This window comes from Leptosomus discolor, chromosome 1, assembly GCF_034619465.1.
Source record: "Leptosomus discolor isolate bLepDis1 chromosome 1, bLepDis1.hap2, whole genome shotgun sequence".
NCBI lineage: Eukaryota > Metazoa > Chordata > Aves > Leptosomiformes > Leptosomidae > Leptosomus > Leptosomus discolor.
In genome coordinates, this window is record NC_141391.1 from 157,906,009 (window position 1) to 157,930,616 (window position 24,608).

General features: G+C 44.9%; 1 protein-coding gene across 1 annotated transcript in view; it reads left to right on the forward strand.

Annotated features, from left to right (window-relative positions):
• The first annotated feature begins 12,134 nt into the window (after positions 1 to 12,134).
• The window catches only part of TXNRD1 (thioredoxin reductase 1), a 42,558-nt gene continuing 30,084 nt past the window's right edge, over positions 12,135 to 24,608 (forward strand). Inside the window, exon 1 of the mRNA XM_086479526.1 lies at positions 12,135 to 12,213. Within this exon, the coding sequence (XP_086335652.1) occupies positions 12,135 to 12,213 (79 nt within the window). The remainder of the gene's footprint in view (positions 12,214 to 24,608) is intronic.

Consider the following 24,608-nt stretch of genomic DNA (forward strand, 5'->3'; position numbering starts at 1 on the left):
TGGACAGAAAATGGCTGCGAAGGAACCAGTCCCAGCGCGGAGCCCCGCTTCCCGCAGCCGGGCTGCCCTCCCTCCGCGCCGCCTACCCCGCCACGCGCGCCGGCTCTTCCCCTCAGCGCGCTCCCTCCCTCCCTCCCTACTTCCCGCCGCCGCCGCCGCCCCGGCCTTGCCCGGCCCTGCCCGACTGCTTTATGCGGACGGAGGCTCCCGGCTTGGCGGCAAAGGGGTTCTCGCGGCTGGGCTGAGGTAAAACCGGCTGTCGGGGTGCGCCTGGAGGTTCCTTTGCCTGTCCTCGGCAAAAGGCCTGTCTGCCGTGGGGTGCAGGGCTGGTGGCGGTGGTCGCTGACCAGGCGCAGCTCTTCCCCGGGGCGGTGGTAAAGGAAACCGTGGGACGTGGGGAACGGGGGAGAGAGTGGCCTTCCCGGCTGTGTCCCGCTGGCTTTGTCCCCATCCTCTCCCCCGATTGCTTCAGCGACAGGAATCTGGTGGCAGCAGAGCAGGCACCGTTTTTATAGAGGGTCAAGAGGTCCCTCAGCTCTCTTCAGAGCTACACCTGCCTCTTGTTACATCCCCCAGTGACCTCCTAGGTCTCACGTAGGCTGAGAAAGAAGAGGCTGATGAAGAAGAGGAGGCCAATGAAGGTGGAGGATGGCCCATGGGACCTGGCTCCCAACCAGCCATCCAGGGGAATAAAACCTTGGGTGAGAAGGTCTGCCTCTCTGTGGCAGATCTGTGTTGCCCCTTCCCTCTACAGAAATAAAATTTTGCTGCAAACCTGAAAGGATCGCTTCCCCCTGGTGACACAGGCCCTGAAGAGCACATTTTCCTTCCGCTTTTAGGCTTTGTTCTGAAGAAATACGAGCTGCTGGGTGAAGAGGATAGTTGGACTGACTTCTCCACTGAGATTTATAAACCTCTGTTATGAAGCATTTATATGAAACACTTCATAACCCGCTGATCCTGCCGTTCACTATAATTGGAGAGATGGATTTTTCTTGTAGGTGAAGGCAGTGAAAGACATTCCACACATCTGCCATCAACACACGTGTGTGTGCAATCTCCACAACAGAGGTAGCAAGAATAATTTTGTTTTGTGGAGTTCTTAATAACCTATTGCCATTCTTCATTACTTGAGGGTTGTAAATATTTTACCTAAACTAATATGAAACTCATGTTTCACAATGGCCTCTGCTAGCATTCTTCTTCTGGTTAATACCTGGTAAATACAGTACATTCATCTCCTAGCTTTCCTCTGGCATTTGGCTTTAGACAAAGCAAAACTCAGTAAACCTTACACACTTCCACTTGGTTTCACATAAGAACATTAGTTTCGTATGTTTCAATATATCATAATGGTTCAGATTCACTCAAAATGTTCATGTATTTGGACTGTTTCAAGTTTAAACTGAAACATCAAATGAGGCAAATTTTGCATGGCCTCAGGTTTTTACTGCAAGTGCTATACGCAGCTTGATTCTGCCCCCTGGGTACTGGGAGCAGTTATTAGTTATTTTTTTGAAAATGCCCGGAAGATGTAAAGCAAAGCAAGAACTTTGGGACCTTAGGGAATGCATTTTCCCCTTTATCTATTTTATAGCTTGTGTTCAGTAAATAGAATACCGTGACAATACACTATACATCTTGCTGTGCAGTTTTAAGATCTTTGGATGGATTCTCTCATCTCAGCCCAGAATTTCACAAGTGAGTAGAAAGGTGAACACTGACCAGTGTGCAGGTTCTTCAGGGCACAGAGCAGACAGTACCCTTTTTTTTCAGCAGCTAGTCAATATTTTGATTCTTTCTTTGAAAGCATGGCCCTCAAATCTTTCTACTGCATATTTTTCAAACTTGAAACAAAAATATTGTTTCTCCTGTGGCATGTTTGCTGGCATTTATCAGTGTGGTACTGATAGAAAAACTGCTTATCCGCTTACTTTACTCAACGCTTTTCTTTAGGATAGCATAGTGGGAACAAGTGTTCGCTGTTACTGGTGACAGAACAGCACTCAGCGGTTAAACTTGTCAGCCAACTGAAGCCAGGGAATCCAAGCCAGCATTCCCCATTACATGCATTTTATCTTATGTTCCTCCATTAGTAACAATTGCTGTCGCACATTTATTGTGCAGTCTTTAATTGGTTTATTATTTTATACATATGCTAAGTATATTCTCAAGCTCCGTGTATTTGAAGCACTGTGTGTTCTACTCATACTGTATATCCTGAAAAGGTTTATTTCAACATGTCTGGTCTGCATCTCCCCTCTGTACAATACCAGGGGTGTCTTGTGTGAACCTTGATAAATCATGCACGTTGGATCCTGTGTGCAGTTTTGGTCCCCTCATTACAAGAACGACATTGAGGCACTGGAGCGTGTCCAGAGAAGGGCAACGAAGCTGGTGAAGGGTCTGGAGAACAGGTCTGGTGAGGAGCGGCTGAGGGAACGGGGGTTGTTCAGTCTGGAGAAGAGGAGGCTGAGGGGAGACCTTATCGCTCTCTACAACTGCCTGAAAGGAGGTTGTAGGGAGGTGGGGGTTGGTCTCTTCTCCCAAGTAACAAGTGATAGGGCAAGAGGAAACGGCCTCAAGTTGCGCCAGGGGGGGAGGTTTAGATTGAACATCAGGAAAAATTTCTTGACTGAAAGGGTTGTCAAGCCCTGGAACAGACTGCCCAGGGAAGTGGTGGTGGAGTCACCGTCCCTGGAGGCATTCAAAAAACCATGTTCATGTAGCGCTTCGGGACTTGGATTAGTGGGCAGGGGGGTGGTGGGTTGGTGGTTGGACTTGATGATCTTAGAGGTCTCTTCCAACCTAGTGATTCTGTAATTTTATCATCTAGTATAGTGCTTGTTGCTTTGTTATCTAGGTGCTTATCAGTTACAGTCTCCAATTGCCCATCATGTCATTTAGATTTTATATTCTCCAGGTTCACATATAATCTCTCCAGTCTGCAGTGTGTTCCTCATATTCTGTACCCAACCTACCTCTCCTTTTAGATCAGCTCGAATTCTGTCTATACAAAAAGAAGGGAAGAATGTTCAAGAGCAGGTGGAGTTAACTGCAGTAAGATGTAAGAGTTTTGTGAGGTTGTGATCTATTTGGTGAAGTTGTCATTTTGTGTCTGAAATTTACAGTAAGGAAATAAAAATCTTCAGATATCTTCTGCTCTACCTAGTAGGTGTTAGCTAAGAAAGCTGTCAAAGGTGAGCAAACATGCTTTTTTAAACCAGAACAGATACATCAGCCTGCTCCAAAATGTGCCTTACTTGTAGTCTGGACTCTGTCATTTGGAAAAGTATGTGTTTGACATAAGAAATTACAATTTTTTTAGAAATAGCACTGGATGGTAGTGGGAGGTTCATCCAACATTCTCCAGAGTTCTCATTACTGTGAAATTCTGAGTGTAACAGACTGGAAATAGGTCTGTTGTCAAACTATGAACTCCATGGTGCTTCAGGAATTTATTTTCATTCTTAACAGTGATCTTTCTAATGCTTGCTATCTCTTTTTTTTGTACATTAGAGCATCTCATTATGTATCAGACAATCCTAATTAAAAGATACTTGGAAGATGCTACAGAGCCAGACAGTGTGATGTGAAAAAAGATTGAATGCGGAAATCCAGAAGACGTTTTCTGCAGGTGATTAACCAAGTCACAGCAGGATGAGATCAGATGGAATTAATTGAAGTTCAGAACATTTTTCCAAGGATCATTAGCTCTCACTTCTTTTGAAAAATTCTTCAGCTACCCAGGTGTACCTTGCTTTTAGATAGTATACTGCCCCTTTAACAGTAACGTTTCTGCTGCACTTGGAAGGAACTAGGTACTCTGGTGGCCTTCACCCTGTGTCATCCCACAGCTCTGAAAGGGAGTCACGTGTAGGGTCTGTGCTGTGACAGTGCGCTTCAGAGGCAGAGCTGTAGTGGTAGCCAGCTCTGACATCCACACCACGAGGACCAAAGGATGGGTTTGTGCACAGCAGACTGGCACCCAGGCAAAGAGGGGGCTGGGCAGAGTGCGATACTGAAATTACTACATCTCATTTGGGAAACATGGTCCAAAGAGCAAAGTGCAAGCCTGGATTTGATTCCCAGCTCTACAAATCACTGTAGATCCAGGGCATCGGATTTCAGTTGGGAGGTGCTTAAATACCTTAAATACCTGAATTTTAATCATATTGTGCCTCAGTTCCCTGTCTGCTGAATCAGTAGCAATATTACCTTCCTACTTTGAGCTGAACTGTGAATGGCTTACTAGGAGAACAGGAGCGGTAAGGGTACCACAGGTAACAAATGACAAGTGAAGCCATTTCCTGGAGACAACTTGAGACTGAGCTCCTGTGTCCAGTCTCTAATAAGAGCTAAATTAATTTTTGATCCTTTTCTTTGCCACTGCTCAACTGCCTTTTTTTTCACAAGATGTACAGAAATGTAGTATGTTGAGACATATTCCACTAAATTTGATTAAACTTGGCCAACGTTTCAAAAGTTGTTGGAGGAGCTAAGACAGACTAATGCCTAAGTCTTGTTCCCTTAGATGAAAGAAAAAACAATTTATTGTTTTCACCAGTGGATCAGGTAGTCAAGCAAGTAGATCCAAAGGTACTTCTTGAAGTTTAGATGTGCTAGTTAACCTCAGCCAGGTGGGGTTAAATGTGGCTGGCAGCAATCCCTTTGAAATGTACCTGGAGCAGAATTGACTTGTAATCAGGTAATGTGTATGTTAAAACATGTCTGAAACATCAGGTATAAACATTCCACAAGAGCAACAAAGAACTTCAAAGTACACGTGTACTAGATGATGGTCCAGACAGAACCATTTGAAGGATTAGAAGAGATCTTGGCAGAAGCCTCTAACTTGTCCGTGAATAATACAGCAACAGTTGGAGGTGAAACTGCAACAATATCTTCTCTGCTTTGTTTTCAACAAAGCAATGCCACAGTTTTGAGATGCAGTCTGGCAGGAGCCTTGCTTTGCAATTGTGCCGTTACAGCCTCCTAGATAAAAACATTTGCATTGGTTTTGGCTCCTTTCAAAACACAGGGGAAAAACAATCAATGCTCATTTTAAATGGAAAAGGATGAAATCATTTAGCTTTTTCAAACCTTACGGCAAATAATACAGAGTATAAAATGAAAAACCTAAGTAGCTCCAGGAAAATTTTAACTTTATTTTTTGTGGCTACATTTATGACACATTTGCAAGTGTCGTTCACATGGGTTTATTTGTTATCGTCTGCATTCAGCTGCATTCTGTGTTTTCTCCTGTTATCAGCTACATGTGGGGTTGAAATTTCTCAGTAGCACAAGTACAGTGAAAGATGTCTTACTTAATTCTACTGTGCAAGAGGACAAGCAGCTGCTTAATGGCTCTGCAGTGAAACCCTACATCTCCCACGGGTGGGGAAAACGGGTTCCATTACAGCTGTTTTGGGTACCGCAGAGGGAGCATGGAAGGCAGGTCAGGTGAAGATGGGAAGTGACGAAATGTGGACTATTGCCCAGTTCGGTTCTGGTTGCAGTTACAGTTATGAAAGGCTTGAGACTGTCAGTGCTGATGTATCGGAGTTACGGAGTAGGGGCTCTGGAGGACCACAGAACTAAGTTTTGCTCTGTATCATGCAAAGTGTTTTTCGTAAAGCCTGTGTTCTCGCATTTTGTCCATCTGGTTGAGTTGCACAATGGTAATAGATTTGATTACTTAGTTTTGCTTGGCGTGACTGGAGGGATTCAGGACTTTCCTGGAAGTATCAGAGGTTTCCAGAGGCTGTGGTGCTTGTCAGTATTTGTAGTTTCCTCCCTGTAGAGGCAATTATATGGGATTCCAAACCGTGCTGATTCAAAGGCCTGCGTACGTTATCATAGAATCATGTTGGAAAAGACCTTTAAGATCATAGAGTCCGGCCGTTAACCCTGCACTGCCGAGTCCACCACTAAACCATGTCCCTAAGTGCCACATCTACATGTCTTTTAGATACCTCCAGGGGTGGTGACTCCACTGCTTCCCTGGGCAGCCTGTTCGAGTGCTTGACAACCCTTTCGATGAAGAAATTTTTCCTAATGTCCAATCTAAACCTTCCCTGGTGCAACTTGAGGCCATTTCTTCTTGTCCTGTCGCTTGTTACTCAGGAGAAGAGACCGACCCCCACATTACCACTGTGCCAGCAGCATCACTAAACCAAAACTGTTCTCTTTGAATCTGTTGCACTGGGTGGATCTTCACTGTGCCCCTTAACTGTCACTAAGATACTGAGAGATGCTGTCACATTTGCAGTGTGGGCTGAGACAGATTTCTTCTGTCAACTTAAACATGAAAGCTGGAATTCTTCTCACTGAATTTGTCCAAACTAAGGGCTAGGGACAGATTCACTCTTTAGAAGTGCCTGTCTTTGGAAGGATGAGTTACCATCTGGACACGCCTGTCTCTGTTGGCTACAGAAGGAGCTTTGATCAAGAGGCCAAACTTTTAGGTGGCCGATGTAAGGTGAATCTAAACTTGCAAAAATGACTGGTGGTATTTCAATGACATTAATATTCTGCAAATGCAAGGACCGTGTCAGCTTTATTAATTGTAATATTTAGGTGATTGCATTCAGCACCAAGAATTCTGTACTTTATAAGAAGGTGGCACTGTGGGCTCTTCCATTTACTGAGACAGCCTTTCTCCCCGTTTATATATAGAAGGAATATATACAAATCTTTGTGGGAACAGAAGTTGTAATATTATTTTAATGATCACTCTTATAATAGCCACAGGGAGCTGGGAATCAATTAACTCAGAAACAACAGAGGGACTTGTCCCATTGACATCCCATTTAGATTATCGCAGCTCTGTTACGGGGCTCTTCAGCAGCAATCGTGCACCAGATGCATTTGCTATAAAATACCTTTATCAAGATTTCAAAACAGAGTAAACCACCTTACATTTAATCTTTATAAAGAACGTTATCAGTTAATACCTTAATGTAATTACTATTTTTATTAGTTATTTGAGTATTTTATAGACTTTTTACACATAAATTGAATTTATTACAGCTGATGTCTTAATCCCAACACTGATATCTTATGCAGTCTATGCCTTATAATAGCCCGATATTGAAAACAGGACACAATGTGACAGATTTTCAAGATTTTCCTTTGTTCTACAGATATTTCTAATGAGACAATCTTTGCTGTCCTCTTTCTTAACACTCCGGCTCTGAAAACGTGCACTAAATTTTCATGTAGATGGAACAAGCAGACAAACCCAAAGCATATTTAAATCAGTGCTTTAGTATCAGACTGAAATAGGCTTTTGGGCTCCCAGTGACTTCAGTCCGCAGCCTTACCTCTGACTCCAACAGGGGTTAAAGGTGGTGTCTGTATCAAGGAGTTACTACAGGATCCAGAGTCTCCTTCAACTGTATGACCCTGAAGACTGCTCTCCTATGTGTGTCCTTGCTACTGGAAAAGGAGAGCGTGAAGTTTGGAGGACTGAAGGAGGACAGCAGTAGAAATTGAAATGTCAGGTGTTTTATAAACAAAGAGGAACATAAAGTCTCTCTCCCAAAGAATCTGAATGGGGAGACAAAGGCAAAGACTCACAAAAAAGTATGCAACATACAGACAAGGCATCAGGAGATCACATTATTAATAACAGGAATATACTGCATTTTTCTTCCATCCTCTTCCTTCTGCTTTCCATTCTTCTTGTCATTGTATTCTGCTTACATTTCAGTGGTCCAACACTGGACCTCATGTGTGTGTGCAGTTCAGTCAGCTAAGAATAAATTATACATGAATGTACTTGGCTTTTCATAAGCCTCATAAAAAGTGTAATTTCTAGACAAAATTTAAATAAAAAGAAGGAAGATACTTTTTGGATTTGCCCAGAAAAAAAATTTAACATGGGCAACACTGTAAAAGCAAACAAAAGACCTCTGTGGAGAAGCACATAAAGTAAAGAAGTAGGTAAAACTGGAGAGAGGAATATGTGGCAAGATAATAAGAGTAAATCAGCCAAAAGGGAAGAGCTTCATTGGACCTTGGAGTTGATCACAACCTGTGATTCAGGAGAAAGCGTGAAGCCTATGGAGAAATGGGGAAGGAGTTATCTTTTGAGAGGCAAACATCAGAAGTGGTCTGGTTAAAATAAGAGTTAAGGAACATAAGTTCTCAGGCTGTACGTTGCATGGCCTGAAGGTGGTGTTTGTGAGGAGTTGTAATAACTAATGTAAGAGGGTGATGTGGGCCAGTAAAACTGCAGGAAGGAGCAACAGATTTGGAGGAATGGGGTAAAGAGGGTGAAAATTAATTCTAGTCTTCAGGTGCAGCATCAAGATTCTGTTCTGCAGTGACAGACTCTTTGCTTATAAGTGATCTTGGATAATTCTGATTTTTTAATGCACTGGTTTTCAAACTTACTGAACATCTCAAATGTAGGACTTCATTTGCCCAAGTTGTAGAAGGCAAAGGCAGGTGCTGGCAGAATGAAGAACTGCCTGCTGTAGGAGAAGATCACGTTGAAGACCATCTAAAGAACCTGAAGGTGCAAACGTCCATGGGACCTGATGAGATGCATCTACATGCCCTGGGGGAACTGGCGGATGAAGTTCCTAAGCCACTGCCCATCATATTGGAGAAGTTGTGGCAGTCCAGCGAAGTTCCCACTGACTGGAAAAGGGGAAACATAACCCCCGTTTTCAAAAAAGGAACACCTGGGGAATTACAGGCCAGTCAGTCTCACCTCTGTGCCCAGCAAAACCATGGAGTGGATCCTCCTGGAAACTATGCTAGGGCACATGGAAAATAAGGAGGTGACTGGTGACAGCCAACGTGGCTTCACTAAGGGCAAATCATACCTGACGAGTCTGGTGACCTTCTACGATGGGGGTTATGCTGTGGATATGGGGGTTATGTTATTGGTGGTAAGGGAAGAGCAACTGATGTCATCCACTGGACTTGTGCAAAGCATTTGACACTGTCCTGCACAACATCCTTTTGTCTACACTGGAGAGACATGGATTTGGTGGATGGACCACGCGGTGGACAAGGAATTGGCTGGATGGTTGCACTCACTCAGAGTCACAGTTAAGAGCTCAATGTCCAAGCAGAGACGAGTGACGAGTGGCGTTCGTCAGGGGTCAGCATTGGGCCCAGCACTGTTTAACATCTTTGTCAGCGACACGGACAGCGCGATCGAGTGCACCCTCAGCAAGTTTGCCCATGACACCAAGCTGTGTGGTGCAGTCGACAGGCTGGAGGGAAGGGAGGCCATCCAGAGGGACCTGGACAGGCTGGAGAGGTGGGCCTGTGTGAACCTCATGAAGTTCAACAAGGCCAAGTGCAAGGTCCTGCACCTGAGTCAGGGCAATCCCAAGCACAGATACAGGCTGGGTGGTGAATGCATCAAGAGCAGCCCTGGGGAGAAGGACTTGGGGGGGGCTGGTGGGTGAAAAACTGAACATGAGCCGGCAACGTGCGCTCACAGCCCAGAAAGCCGATCGCATCCTGGGCTGCATCAAGAGAAGCACGGCCAGCGGGTCGAGGGAGGGGATTCTGCCCCTCTACTCCGCTCTGGTGAGCCCCCACCTGCAGTGCTGCGTCCAGCTCTGGGGCCCCCAGCACAAGACAGACATGGACCTACTCGAGTGAGTCCAGAGGAGGGCTGTAAAGATGCTCAGGGGGCTGGAGCACCTCCCCTGTGAGGACAGGCTGAGAGAGCTGGGGTTGTTCAGCCTGGAGAAGAGAAGGCTCTGGGCAGATCTTACAGCGGCCTTCCAGTGCTTAAAGGGGGCCTGCAGGGAAGGTCGGGAGGGACTCTTGATCAGGGAGAGTAGTGATGGGATGAGGGGTAATGGTTGCAAACTGAGAGAGGGGAGATTTAGATTAGATATGACGAAGAAATTCTTCACTGTGAGGGTGGTGAGACACTGGAATATGTTGCCCAGAGCAGCTGTGGCTGCCCCCTCCCTGGCAGTGTCCAAGGCCAGGCTGGATGGGGCTTCGAGCAACCTGGTCTGGTGGGAGGTGTCCCTGCCCATGGCAGGGGGGTTGGAACTAGGTGGTCTTTAAGGTCTCTTCCAACCCAAACCATTCTGTGATTCTATGATTAATTTTTTCCATTGCTTCAGTGGATCTTCAGCACAGCAACATCAGACCTTCTTCTTTTCTTAATGAAAGGAAATGTGATTAGAACATAATTGTGAAACAATAAGCAAAATGAAACATTACGAACAATTTAAAGGACAGTAACAGCACTCCAAGGTGTTTTTTTAAACTTGATTTCTCTCAAATTGACTGAACTGCCAGCTGGTGGTCCCCATTTAATGAAAATATTGAGATGGGGTTTGGTGGAATAGAATTCCTTCCCTAAGCTTGTTCAGCAAATTATTTTAATAACTTTATTTCTGAAGCTATAATAATCCCTGAATGCCTGTAACAATTATTATCCTCATTATCGTAATAATTTTTGCTATTACAGTTCTTTATATTGAAGACATAATTCCTGAAATCACAGTGATCATTCCCACAGTGAGTTCAGAGACTGTTTTTCCATTGACAGTTGTAAGTTTAGTTGTTTGGGCGGGGGGGGGTGTGGGGGGTGTGTGTATTAGAAACTCCAGCTGATACTGTAGGTACCACTGCAGAGAGGAAGACAGCAACAGAAACAGGAATTGCTGATGTCCCCTGTGCAGAAGAGCCGGGGACGGGGAGGCAATGCCTCTTTAACCTCAAGGCTCAAAGTTATTACCCCGTTCTCTTCCCTTTGTTTTGATGCTTCACTCATGGTGACTTTTATGGCCAAGTATCAAGAGCCCACATGGCCGGGGTCCTGTACGAAAAGCGTTAGTGAGATAATCACGACTCTGAGAGGGTTATGGGATGAACAGCCATGACGTTTACATTTGACACTGGGAGAGGAATGACTGACGGAGGAGCACAGAGCAGCCCGATGGCCGTGTTGGGAATTGGACTAAGAGCTCCCGAGGCCGTAGCTTGTGCTTCGTCATGGTGCGTTAGCGTCGCAGCAGCCATCACACTCGCGCAGCGTACGGCCCAGCAGTCAATCTGGGCAACTGAAAAGAAGATCCGTCCGCCAAAAACATTAACGGCTGGTTCAGCGTCTTTTTAAAACCTTTCAAACGAACGTCGGTATTTGCTGTAAGCGAGGATACAGAGCAGATAAGCTGCCATGGTTGGTGTAACAAGTCACACGCTTCCACATGAAGAAAGCTCAAACTGGAGCCGACAGCAGCAGCCAACGTTTGCGTACGGGTCTGTTGGTGGTTTATAGGGTCATGGCTTTCATCTTACCCTGTCTTCTTGGTTTACGCCAGAAATCCTTCTTGGTAGGCACTCCTCTCACCTGAAAGCCACCAAAATGGGGCCACAGCCTGGGCAGCACCGTGAGATAATGACAACAATGTCCCAGGAGGGAGCAGCATGATAAGCCCCAACCGACTTTCTGCCCCTCGCAGTTAACCTTTCAGTTAGCCTGTGTTCTTTACATATCGGCATTTCTTAGAATAAACCATTAATTGTGAGGGAAAAAAATATTTCTAAACGACCTGCTGAAGGCTTTTCTGACGCCAGCACCCCTCGGATCGCAGCAGGCCGCTCCGCCCGGCGGTGGCAGCCGACCCCGGCCGTCCTGCGGCTCCGCCGGGAGGGTCAGCCCCTCGCCCGTCCCCGCAGCAGAAAACGCTCCCTTCTGGCAGCATTTCAGCGCCGGGAGCCTCCTTCCGAAGCGCCCCGGCCGGTGCTTGGCCGGCTTCGCCCCCCTGGCCGCCCGCCTCACGGAAGAAATAAACCCGGGGAGGTGAAGGGAGCTCCGGTGAAGCCCGCCCGCTCCCCACCCGCGGGTCCGGCTCGGCACCGCTTCAGCCCGCCCGGCCTGGCTCAGCGGCCGCCCCCGGCTCCCCGCCCGGCCCGGCCCGGCCCGGCCCCAGCGCGGCCTCGCGAGCCGCAAGGGGTCGCGCCAGCCCCGGGTCTGGGTCGGCGTCCGCGTCCGTCGCCATCGCGACGGAACCGGTTTGGGGCCACCGAGGGCCGCGGGGCTTTGGGCGGGGCGGGAGAAGGGGCGGCCGCGGCCGCCAGGGGGTGCTGCCGAGGAGGGGGTAGCTAGGCGGGCGCGGTGCTGCGCGGAGAGCCGGGCCATGGGGAGCACCCTGCGGAAGAGCAAAGCGGTGCGGCAGGCGCCCGGCGGCGGCCCGGAGCGGCGGCGGCGGCCGGCAGGTAGGCAGGGAGGCAGGGCAGGGCAGGGCAGGCACCTGCGCGGTGGCGCTTCGCACCGAGGCGGTGGGCTCCGAGTGCGGCGGTGCGGGAGGGCGTCCCAAGAAAATCGCTTTGTTTTCCCCGGTAAAACAGCCGGGAGGTCGGAGCGGGGCGGCCCTCTGGTCAGCGCAGACGGCAGCGGGGCTGGGCAGGGCTGTGCCCATCATCTCGCATAGAGGGGTGAGGGGGAACCCCGGCCCGGAGGCTGCTGCCTGAGGGGAGAGCATACGCTTTGGAGGGAAAAAGAGCGGGACGGCCCTCTGGTCCGTGGAAGTGATCGCTGCCTGCCGGGATTGAGGCATGTGGCTGCAACAGCAAGGGGGAAATTCGTGTTTCGGCTGTCTGCTTTGTACCTCTTCGGTGTCAGAACTTGTCTCTGATGCTCCTTGGGCGTAGTATTAATCGTGCTCTCGCTGGGTCTGTAAAAACCGAGGAAAAAAGAGAAATAATGAGCTTGAAGTCATGAATGCCTGAAAATTAACCTGTGTTTACATCTGGCGCTGCACGGCAAAAATGAGAAAGCACTTTTAGGACAGAGTATTTAATTAACCATCTACTTCTGAGGGAGTGTTTTAAGCTCTACAAAATCCTCGGGAAAGGGGTCTGTTCTTAGAGATACTTTTATATATGTAATAATTTGAGAATATGGAAGCTAAAGCACCTTGGTAGCTTTAAGGTATTATATGATATTTTAAGTCTTATTATGCAGCATGGAAATTGTCAGACTTGGCAAACAAAGAATAAAGATGCCTGTGCAGTAAGAGTTTGTGTAAGGCAGGAGCACAGCAGGAGTTGGCAAATACAAAGATGAAGTTTGTAACAGTTAAAACTCATGAAATAGGCTTATTGGTAGTATCTTTCAATTATACCAACATAAAATCCTCCAGTCTGAGTCAAAAGCCTGGCGTTCCTTGACCCTAACAGGAAGGTCTGGGAAAAAAGAACAACTCTCAAACCACCGTCAAGAGCGTCCAGTTGTCCTTGTACTTTCAGGGCAGAGCAATGCCCTGAGACCAGTTGGGGTTAACTCACAACAGTTCCCTTACCTACTGCTACCACTACCATGTTATGATTTAGAAATACAGGATTTAGCTTTAAATCAGATACTGAAAGCTAGGCAGGTGTGGTAGTGCAGAGTCTGGGGCAGAGTAAACTGCTGGAGTTATACCCAAACCTAGTTTCTCTGCCACACGATGATGTGTCTGCTGACACAAACTCAGAAGTGAAGCCTGCATCTTAACAAGCTTTTTCAGCGTTATGAAGCTGACTCATTTAGGCTAAATGACTTAAAAGAACACTGTTTGGGCTTCAGTTTATATGCTCTGCTGTATCTTTGTTTTTTCAATTTAAGACATTACTACTCCCTGCTGCCCATTCTACAACTCTGGGAGCGTCTTAAAGTAATTCTTCAGGAAAGTTGGTTTAAACTGTGACGTCAAGGTTCGTGTTTCAGCATCTAGGCAGCTTTGCTTCTGGGATGGTCGTGTACCAGTGGATTAGTATCTGAAAACTAACATCCATTTCCTGGAGGAACAGGTTAAAAAATTCTAATGTCCATCAAAGACAGGAGATGAGGGGAGTTGTGGGTGCTGTTGAAGAGGATAAATAGAAGGTTAAAAGCAAATAATTACAGAAATGCAAATAGAAATATGTAATTTACTTTAAAACGAAAACATAATTCAAATAAGCTAATTACTCATTCTTTAAGCGACTGTAAAACATGAACAATCTTAAATTAACCCCATTCCGTAGTTAGTCATACTAGGCAGTAGGGGGTTTTTTATATCTACATACATCTCTTAGACAAGGCATATTTAAACTTACGTGTGTAGTAGGAGGAAGAAATTGGGCCATTGCTAGCTGTAAGAATTTCTTAATTACTCTCTGGATCTATTCCCACCCTTCCATCATTTTGTCAATGGGAATAATAAATTCAGAGTTGTTAATTTGCTGTAAGATCTAAGGATGTTTAAAAAAGCAAACAGTGGCAAGCTGGCAATGAGCAAAGCTGGCAAGGAAAATGTTGGCTAGCACAGGAAAAAGTAAAAATGTTAGGATACAGGGTTTATATATTTTGCATAACATAGTTATTAAATACATTCTTTTGTCCTTAGCTTGTGCTTTCAAAATGTTATCCTACAATCTTCAAATAGCATTCAGTTTACTTCAACAATTGCATTTTGCATGTGCAGTAGTTATGACATTTTGTGGGTGTAAAGGTATGAAAATTGGGAATAACTCAGAAGATAATGCTTTTCTTGATTTTTTTGTTGTTGTTAATTTATCTCCACACTACTTTAGTTTTCTGTATTATAAACACGCATTTTACTGCAGAAAGGTTTAATGAAAAAAAGTTGAAGCTGTACAATAAGGGGCTGAACTTACACATCTTAGAATTAGGAAAGCCTGAGTTGCAGCTTTTGCTTTATAAAGCGTATTGTTTGTTTATGTGGGACCCTATGTTGGTATCACCTCAAGTGCTGCTTTTTTTCCCACAGATCCTCATGCTAGTTGAATTTTAAGAGCAGCCCTGTGTTCAGTTCAGTTTGATTTTCATGTACGTTGAAGTTGCTCGGCTCCTTTCAGGACTGGGCACTCAGGACACAGCGCACGCTTGCTGATGGGCCTGGAAAGTTATAGCAGACTTGGAATGAAATTTGAGTTGGAATCTACACAGTGAATTAACAAAGTATGGTTAAAATCATTGTTTCCTATTTTTAGTGCTAATGTGAGAACCTCCAAATACAGAATAACTGTGGGGTAGAATAGCAGGGGATCTACTTTGGTGGTCCTAGTTCTGTGCTGGAGTACAAACACCAATGGTGATTAAGTTGTGTTGACATTTACATGTGGTGAGTGTGTGAGCGATGAGGCCCCAAATATTTTTGTTTTTGTAGTATTTCCTGAAAATGTTTTGACTGTATAATTTACATGTACACCGCTCAGATGTAACAATAACAGATGTGTCATAGCACTCTTTGTGGAGGAGGGTAGAGTGGACTTGACTCCTGGAGATGGTGTCATGGTTGCTCATGTACTTCCTCTACCCTTGTTAACAGTTATGCCATCCCCTTGATTTCCGCTGTGAACAGGAACAGTGCTTTGCCTTCACAGTATATGGTACTGGTCCCCCTTTTTCCAGTCCATTGCTATGGTTTCTCTATTTTCAAGACTTCCACAGAGATAAAACTTCACCGCTTGTTCCTGTCTGAAGGTTGCTCCTTGATTAAGCCCATCTTGGACATCCTTTGGTAGGGTGTCTTGCTATCATTTTGATTGCGCTTGTAGTAAATCCAAATACCGGATAAAATTGTGCACTGTGGCTTATTCAATATGCTGAAGTGGTAACTTAAGTCTTCTTTTTCCACTGTTTTAAAGTGAGTGCACTTTACCACTGCTGTCTCCTGAGAAAGTTTTATCTTTGATGCCTCCTCTGGTTTTGATATCTGGTTTTTGATACCTACCTGTTGTAATGCAGCTGCCTTCCGGTCTGTAGCATCTGGACTTATGTATTTCCTGTGTAATTCTTTTCCAGTACTTGTTTTCCTCATTCATACTTTTCAGTAACTTCCTTTTTTGAATGTGTTGTCGCATTGTGTGTCTTCCTCACAGAATATTCCTCTAACTTGCCAAGCTACGTCTGATGCCATCTCTGTTTTTCCTCATCTTCAATTTGGTTTTACCTTCTATTTTTCTTCCCAAAAGCGCACAGCTGTTGCTTTCATTAGCATATTGCTTTTCTTATATGTGCTCTTTGTGCCTTGTACTGTTGATTATGTAGTCGGACTCATTTATGTTAAACCCTGTGGAACTGTGCAACAGCCTCTAATTTTTGACTGTTACAATGCTATGTGACCCAGCATTTATTTGCATAAGAGATACAAGTACAAAGGGAGGAAGTAAGTAAAGCATGCCAATACTTCTATATCCATAGAAAATGGTAGTAACTTAGTCTAGTGTAGTCTTAGCTTTTCTTAAGAATCTGGTAATGAAGTGGTTTTATGTAGTGAACTGAGATATCATGTCATTACATCTTCTATTCCAGCAAACTTGCCCGTTTTACTTGTTGGGTCAGCTGTCTAGAGAAGAAAGTGTTGTTTGGCATGGTCCCCTCGCCTGTGTCCTGGCTTTTCATCCCCAGTGTGTGGGGAAGGAAGTTCTTAACTTCCCTAACTCCTCCACTGTTTGCACAGCCTGATACAAAGCAAGCACGTGTCTGTAATTCTAGCTCACAAGTGTAACGTGTTTACTGTTTTCCACCCATCTTTCACAATCGTTTCCAGCTCGACCTTTGTCAGAACCTGTAGGGATCGGGTTGGTTTGTCATATCACTTAGGTGGCAAGACCGTTTGGAAGGCAATGACCTGTTAAGTTACCCTGCTTCGCTCACCTCGTAGAAATGCTATGTCATTCTTTGCTGGGCTGCTACAAGCAAGATTAAATTGTTCCACTCATGTCCTTTAGTTTTTCAAAGACTGTAACTTCGATTACTTTGAACTAAAATAAGTGGTGTGTTGTCCCCCACCCCCAGCCCTCACTTAAAAAAGTCCTGCTTGAGGGGAAAAAAAATCACAGGCTTCTGAGCCAAGTACCCAAGTACTTTCCACAGTGCAGCACCTGCCTTAAACTTCATGCCCATTCTGGGAGATTGCCTGCAAAAAGCTTGTTTTCCTTTAACTGTTTTCACTTTTAATACTGGCTTGTTTGACAAAAAACCTGGTTGTATATGAGCTGGTTTCCACCTTTTTTTGTGTTCTCTCTGACTCAAATGCAACGCGGATTACAAAGAGACATGTGGGAATGAATAAATGGCTTTAGTTGTGGCAGAGACAATAAAGGCATGGCCAATGGTGGTAGGGACTAATGAATGGCACCAGCACCAGGAGATCCTGTTCTAACCCTGCTGAGCAGTGTTTCACCTGTCTGTGCCTCAGGTGCCACACTTGTTCAAGTGTGGCTGGTAATACTTCCTCCTCTTGTCAGAGAGTTGTTTATTTACTGACTAGGAAAATTAAAAAAAAAAAAAGGCAGTATGAGAGTATTAAGCACAGTTTGTGAAAGCCACAGGTTTGTGTTGGCTGCAGGAATTTCAAGAAAAATATCAGGAAGCTGGGCTTTTTCAGGTCATCCCAAATGAAGGGTGAGCCACTACAGATGGCACTGAGAGCATGATACACCTACAGGCAGTCATACCAGAAATCACCTTCCTCTGCTTTGTTTTGGATTAGACAAAGCATTATACTAACACGGGTAAATCCAAAACCAGCAGTGACTTTTGAAGGGAATAGACAAAAATCCATGTTAAAATTATCGGTGTTGTAAGATGATGTTTTCCGTAAAGATTGCTTATAAATCTTTATATGAGATGTTACAGCTTTTACTACAGTTCCAGAGGCAGAGAAGCTTTATATTATGTTTTTCATAACCTAATTAAGTTAGCTCACAATGAAATAAAATGGAAGATGGAAGTGGTCAAAGATACTTAATTAATTTAGCATTACCTGCCTTTTCACTGAGGAAGAGATAATCTGAAGTTTACCTTTGTTTAATTTATACAGCTTGTTTTGTTTAAGACAATAGAGTTTGTATTGTAGATGTTGTAGAAATATTTGAGGTCAGCATGTGATGTTATACTCACAGAAAACATCCCTATTAGCGCTAATTAGAGCAACCTGGCTAATTCCTGCATAGTTTACTGTAAACAATTACATAAGAAAAGAGTAAAGGCTGAAGACTTTCTAGGGCAAGTAGCAATTGCTAAGGGCTTTGGTGGCGAGGGCGCTCCTAGGACAGTCTGCAAGACAGCCCGGATCTCGTTGGGGTGGGGTTTCAAGTTCCATAATTACTATGGCAGAAACAGGTCTTCTCATAATAAGCCAAGGAGTACAATGATTTCCCTGTTGAAATCAGTAAAGTAAAATACTTTCTCGTGTTACGGTTGGATTTCCGTGGTAGCTGCATCGATAGTTAGAAAAACAAAAGGAAAAGAAATGCCTGGAAGTAGGAATTACATCTTTTGTTAGGAACTAGGAACTAAGGCCAATTTCAGAACACCTTTTGCAGATTGTCAGGATATGACAGGTTATGAGCTTGAGTGCATGGTTGTGTAGAGGCTGAGGAGGAGGTATGTAAGTGTTGAGCTTCTTGCTCTATGTTAGCAACTCTTCTCACTCTTCTTGGCTGCAATGGTGGTGGATTGCAGCCTTCAAAACACAGTGCTGACCCATCTTGAGTGAAAAGCAAATTGGAGGATGTTGCTGAATCAATCCCAGATGTTCATTAGAAAAGGGGTGAATTTTGTCACTTAAGGCCTTTGTTTGGGTGGGAGATTTTCCATTGGGTTTAGAGAGCATTGAGTTGGGCCCTGAAATAGAAGTCACTTTGTTTGATCTGGCATTCGTCATTCCTCTGTCAGTATTTCTTCTTTGGCTTGTCTTTGGTTTGTAATTCCTGCCCTGCTATGTAGAGATAAAAGTTCTCAGTAGATTTTTATTGTCCTTTGAGAAAACAGGGCTGTGAAGCTTACTGTCGTTTTCTGCCTTTTTCCTGTGTTAACTGCATTTGATTTACTGAGAATGATGAGGTTTTTTTTCTCCTTTGTCTTAGAGAACTTAACACTTAGGTTGAAAAGTTCCTAGAAGAAAATTTGTATCTACGTATTTTGCCACTTATGAAAATGCTTTTAAATGCCGTCTATACATCAATAGTTGTGGTAGAAAAGAATTTAGGAGGAGATAGGTGTTCTGGAGTGGCACTACTATCTACAGTCCAGGACTGCGTTAACAGAAATGTGTGCCAAAGTAGAGCCCCCCAGTTTCTGTTTGTGTACCCTGTTGCAACTAAGTGCAAAGTTAAGTTATTCCACAGTATGTCTTGATGTTGATCCCATTCAAGCTATGCTTTGTTTAAATGGCAGAAGTCTTGAGTGCTTAGATATGAAAAGCAGATTAACAAGAATTCAGTGAAAACTAAAGCACTTTGCAGCAACACACTGAATAAATACAAGCAATAACATAGTTCAGAAAACTTACGATTTCTTAGAAAAATACACTTTACTGTTTTACTTATCAATCTTGAAGCTTGGTGGGTTTTGAATTTGAGAGGGAGGCAGAATCAAACTTTGTATGAAACATGCTGTTCGTGTTTGTTTGTTAATTTAGTAGGCTTAGGGAAATGAGCGTCGAAAAGGGCATCAATGTGCCAGATTACACAACCAGTCTCTTAGTGAAGTTAGGTTTGGATCTGCTCTCATTTACATCAGTAGTCAGGGATTGCGAAGAAAAATGCGATAACTTAATGAAGTAACTGTCGCCAATGGTTTTGAGGGCTTCTTGGTCAGACATGGAGAGAGCATAAAGCCCAGAAAGCCTGTGCATCTACTTTCTGAAGGGATGCTTCCTATCGCAATCATTTCAAACACCTTTTGGACATTTCAGCAATATGTCAAGCAAGTCACTGGCAGAACCAGAGGAGCATCAAGGCTATTTTCTGGACTTATGCATATGGTGCTTTCTTTGTGCTACATGAAGGCTGCATGTGTGGGAAGTCAGCAGATAATAAAACAGACCTGTGATCCAGGGAGAAGAGAATGAAAGTGATTTCACTGTTCCGACTCATCTGTTAATGTTTGTGCACTCTGCAGGTAAAGGAGCTGTTCAAATGCTCCGAAGTTCTTCCTTTTTTGCTTGAACTGCACCAAACAGATAAGCAAGCAGTCTTAAGGACTGAATGCATAGCTCAGACTTTCTTAACTTCTCCTTCCTCAGTGCTTGGATCTGCAGACCGTAAGATTCTTTAGGAAAAAACAGCCTTTAGCCCTGGGAAAGATGCATGTTTTTGTGGTGTTGGTGAAGTATTTTTGTTTGTTTCAGTCACCATGGAACTTTCTCCTTGCAGGCTAAAATTATGAACCATACGGGGTATATATATAACTGTTGTAAGCTTCTGCTTATATAAGTAGGTGCAAAAGATGCTCTGAGGTAGTGTTTTTCACCTGGGTTTTGTTTTGTTGATATTTGACACTTAGGAGGGAAAGTAAAGATTTTGCTCTAGCTGTGTAATTCCTGTGCAGTGATCACACATGGTGCTTTACACATAGTTAAGAACAAGTAGCTGATTTCAGAGAGAAGGCCAGAGTACTTCTAGTTGGTGTAATATGTGTCTTGGTCCTATGTGTAGACACCAGGATTCAAGGCTTACATATACCAGACTTCAGAAGTAGCATTCATGCAACATCAGTGCTTCACTCTTGATTAACAACCCTTGTCAGTGAGCATTGAATTCTGTGTGTGTAAATTATGTTGGGCTGGCCTATCTTAACATTACTGACTTGTTATGAGTTCAGACTTTTGCTGAGTTCGGGTGAGGAGGCAAATGTACCTCTAAGCTACCTTTATACTTCCTCTGACAGGGCAGCCAAGCACTGAATCAGCAGTTGGAAAGAAGAGAATAGCCACAGGGCTGTGCTAGTTTATCCTGTCAAAGGTACCAGTGGTTCTTGGCCAGGATCACTAGAGCACAGCACATGTAGCCCTTATCTAAGCAAGCCCTGACACATCTACAATAGCCAGCTCTGTTGTTTCTCTTGATTAGCTGTAAGGCTGCACTGTGTCTCTGTCACAGTAAAAAATAAAGCATGTGAGGTAGGTTGAAGGTCTAACTTACACCAAAGTACAGTTTCTAAGTATTATTTTTGATTGTCCACGCACTGGTCCTGGCCCTCAGGGACGTGTGAGTGCTGTAGGGGCAAAGGCAGTTTAAGAGGTTCTCGTCCTTGTGTGCATCCTGCCCTAGGCTTCTACTCCTTTGCACTTGTGTCAGTTCAGCTGACTGCAAGGCAGCCTCTCGGTGTGGATTTGTGATATGATCCAGGCTGGAGGCATGTGTTTTAAAGGCTTGGGTTTTTTCCCTTGTCGTAATCTGAATGATACAATGGCTCTGTTACCATCACTTCCAAATGTTTGAGTTTACACAATGGAGGAGATAGTCACCTGTGTTGAAAGGGCAGAAATGAGCAAATCTAGGAGAAGGAAAAACAGAAAGTTTCATCACCTAAAAAGCCAACTTGAGCGTAAGGTAAACTTTCATTCTCATATGAAATAGCCTGTACTTCTCAGATGCCTGAAGATAAGGCAGTAAAGCAAGTTACATGCTTGTTCATAGGCATTACAAATTAGAGGCACCTTCTGAACTGGAGTAGACACAGCTATTTTTTAATTACATTGTTTGTCAAAAATACGGAGTTTGTTCTTGTTGATAATGTCCTTCTGTGTGATACAGAAAATCTAGGTAAATCAGCAAAGACCTTTGCCTTGAAGTGCCGCTTACAGACCTTCATGGCGAGCAGTTGAGGGGCAGGTGCTTTCCATGCGTCCACACGTCCTGCCTCGGCAGCCCATCGGATCCCTCTGTGGACTCTTTTGCAGAGTAAGGTAATTCTTATCCTGGAGCAGTTCTGCTCACAAAGCTGGTCCGGGCAGTTGTGTTGGGCTGATCACATTCTCACCTGGTCAAGGCTCTCTGAAACTAATCATACCTTTTTTTACCCCTGCCAGAAGTTACACAACTGACAGTCAAAAGTTCAGAGGCCTCGATAGCAGGAAGGACTTTGGTTTGTGAGAAAGCTCCCAATAAGGAAGGATATGGATTAAAAATACCATAGTTGTTTTAGTGTATGTATTTTTTTTTTTCTCTGCTCAAGAAGTGGCAAAGAGGTTTAGTGTAGTCTGCTTCACAAATGGATTGAGGTAAATGCTAAAAAGGTGGGGTTTTTTGCTGGTTTAACAAGCTGCTGAGCAAAACTGGCAGTTTTGCTGCTGCAAGTGAGAGAAATGTTGCTGCCTCATCTTCCTCCCTGCTGGGCTGTATGGGTATGCCTTCTGCCTGGCACCATCTGCGGTGCACATGAGATCCTTCGTTGAGCTGACTGAGCTTGTTAGGTTGGTGGGAAATTGTCCATATCTTTCTTCTCCTGGGTTAGTTTTCTCCTAGGTTAGTGAGTTGATTTAGCTCATGTGAGGGTCTCTTGGCTGCCAGAGCTGGTGCCAAGTGTGCAGACGGCAAGAAGAAAAAGAATCATGGTGGAAGAGAGTAGGCTTGTCCACTTTTGATAGTAGTGATTTGTTAGATTGCTTCATCCCATGTTAAGGAGCACTTGGCAGGTCGTAGGGAGGTAGCACTCATCATAGAATCATAAAATTGTTTGGGTCAGAAGGGCCCTAAAAGATCATTTAGTTCCCACCCCCCTGCCCTGGGCAGGGACACCTCCCACTAGACCAAGTTGCTCCAAGCCCCATCCAACCTGGCCTTGAACACTGCCAGGGAGGAGGCAGCCACAGCTTCTTTGGGCAGCCTGTGCCAGTGCCTCACCACCCTCACAGTGAAGAACTTCTTTCTTACGTCTGATCCAAATCTCCCCTCTCTCAGTTTGCAACCATTACCCCTCATCCCATCACTGCCCTCCCTGATCAAGAGTCCCACCCCACCTTCCCTGCAGGCCCCCTTTAAGCACTGGAAGGCCGCTATAAGGTCTGCCCGGAGCCTTCTCTTCTCCAGGCTGAACAACCCCAACTCTCTCAGACTGTCCTCACAGGGGAGGTGCTCCAGCCCCCTGAGCATCTTTACAGCCCTCCTCTGGACTCACTCGAGTAGGTCCATGTCTGTCTTGTGCTGGGGGCCCCAGAGCTGGACGCAGCACTGCAGGTGGGGGCTCACCAGAGCGGAGTAGAGGGGCAGATTCCCCTCCCTCGACCCGCTGGCCGTGCTTCTCTTGATGCAGCCCAGGATGCGATCGGCTTTCTGGGCTGTGAGCGCACGTTGCCGGCTCATGTTCAGTTTTTCACCCACCAGCCCCCCCAAGTCCTTCTCCCCAGGGCTGCTCTTGATGCATTCACCACCCAGCCTGTATCTGTGCTTGGGATTGCCCTGACTCAGGTGCAGGACCTTGCACTTGGCCTTGTTGAACTTCATGAGGTTCACACAGGCCCACCTCTCCAGCCTGTCCAGGTCCCTCTGGACGGCCTCCCTTCCCTCCAGCCTGTCGACTGCACCACACAGCTTGGTGTCATGGGCAAACTTGCTGAGGGTGCACTCGATCGCGCTGTCCGTGTCGCTGACAAAGATGTTAAACAGTGCCGGTCCCAATGCTGACCCCTGACAAACGCCACTTGTCACTGGTCTGTGCTTGGACATTGAGCTCTTAACTGTGACTCTGAGTGAGTGCAACCATCCAGCCAATTCCTTGTCTGCCGCGTGGTCCATCCATCAACTCCACATCTCTTCAGTTTAGAGACAAGAATGTTATGTCACTCAACAGCCACTGTCTTCTTGACTGGGACTAACAAAACCCAAAGATGTTGGTAGTGCAGGGTAAGAGCCTCACTGGATCTTCCTGCAGTGGCTGTGAGTTGCTACAGACTTGCTGAAGTAATGCTGAAGCTTACAGGTAAAGAGAGTCATCCTCACCACTATGTCTGAGGATTATCCAGAGCAGCTCTGTGATCCAGGTTCTCCTTGGCGGTCTCACTCTGCAAAAAAGATATCTGCTGATTGATATCTGGAAAGTATCAATTCACCAGGACTGTGGGTTATTGTAATTGCTGTTAATGGATGGAATTTTATGGAGAGCAAGCACGTGACACACAGAGCACTTTCTGCTTTGTCATCCTGCCTGTGGCAGGTTGCCCGAACCAGCAAGGGAGAGGCCCCTAGCAGCAGCAGCCTGCATACAAACTCTTTCAAGTCTCTGCCAGGGGTTATGGTTGCCTTTGGGTTTTGTGGCTATTGCTGAAGCTAGGCATCTCTAGCACAGATCTACCTGAAAATAATTAGAGATGTTTATGTAAATGCCTGTGTTGTCTAACGACTAGATTTTTATCTCGTTGAAGATATAGTTTTAGGTGAACATTCCTGAGGTTGTTCAGACTTGTTATAGGAATAAAATATAAGGCTTCAGTTGCTTCAGGTACATGCAGGACTGTAGCTTTGATAATATATTAAAGAAAAAAATTCTCCTCTGTGAAGATTGTGACCAGTGTTCAAGACCTTTGTTCTTGCTTTTCTTTTTTTTTACGTGCATGTGTATATACATAGATTAATTCCTGTATTCCTTCCTCAAGCTAGGCTAAGTATTATCCATCACTAACATTACTATTAACTATTGTGTAACGATCCTCATCTTTAAACCCCTTTACCAACGTCAGTACAGTAGTCTTCCCAATACCTTTGTGAGATAAAGGAGTTTTACCACCAAGTTTCAGAGAAGAAATCAGAGATGACAAGATTACAACTTTCAATGACTGCCTTTTTGCATTTGTGTGTGTGTGTGAATGCTCTTCACGTTTGCAGGCTCAGTGCCC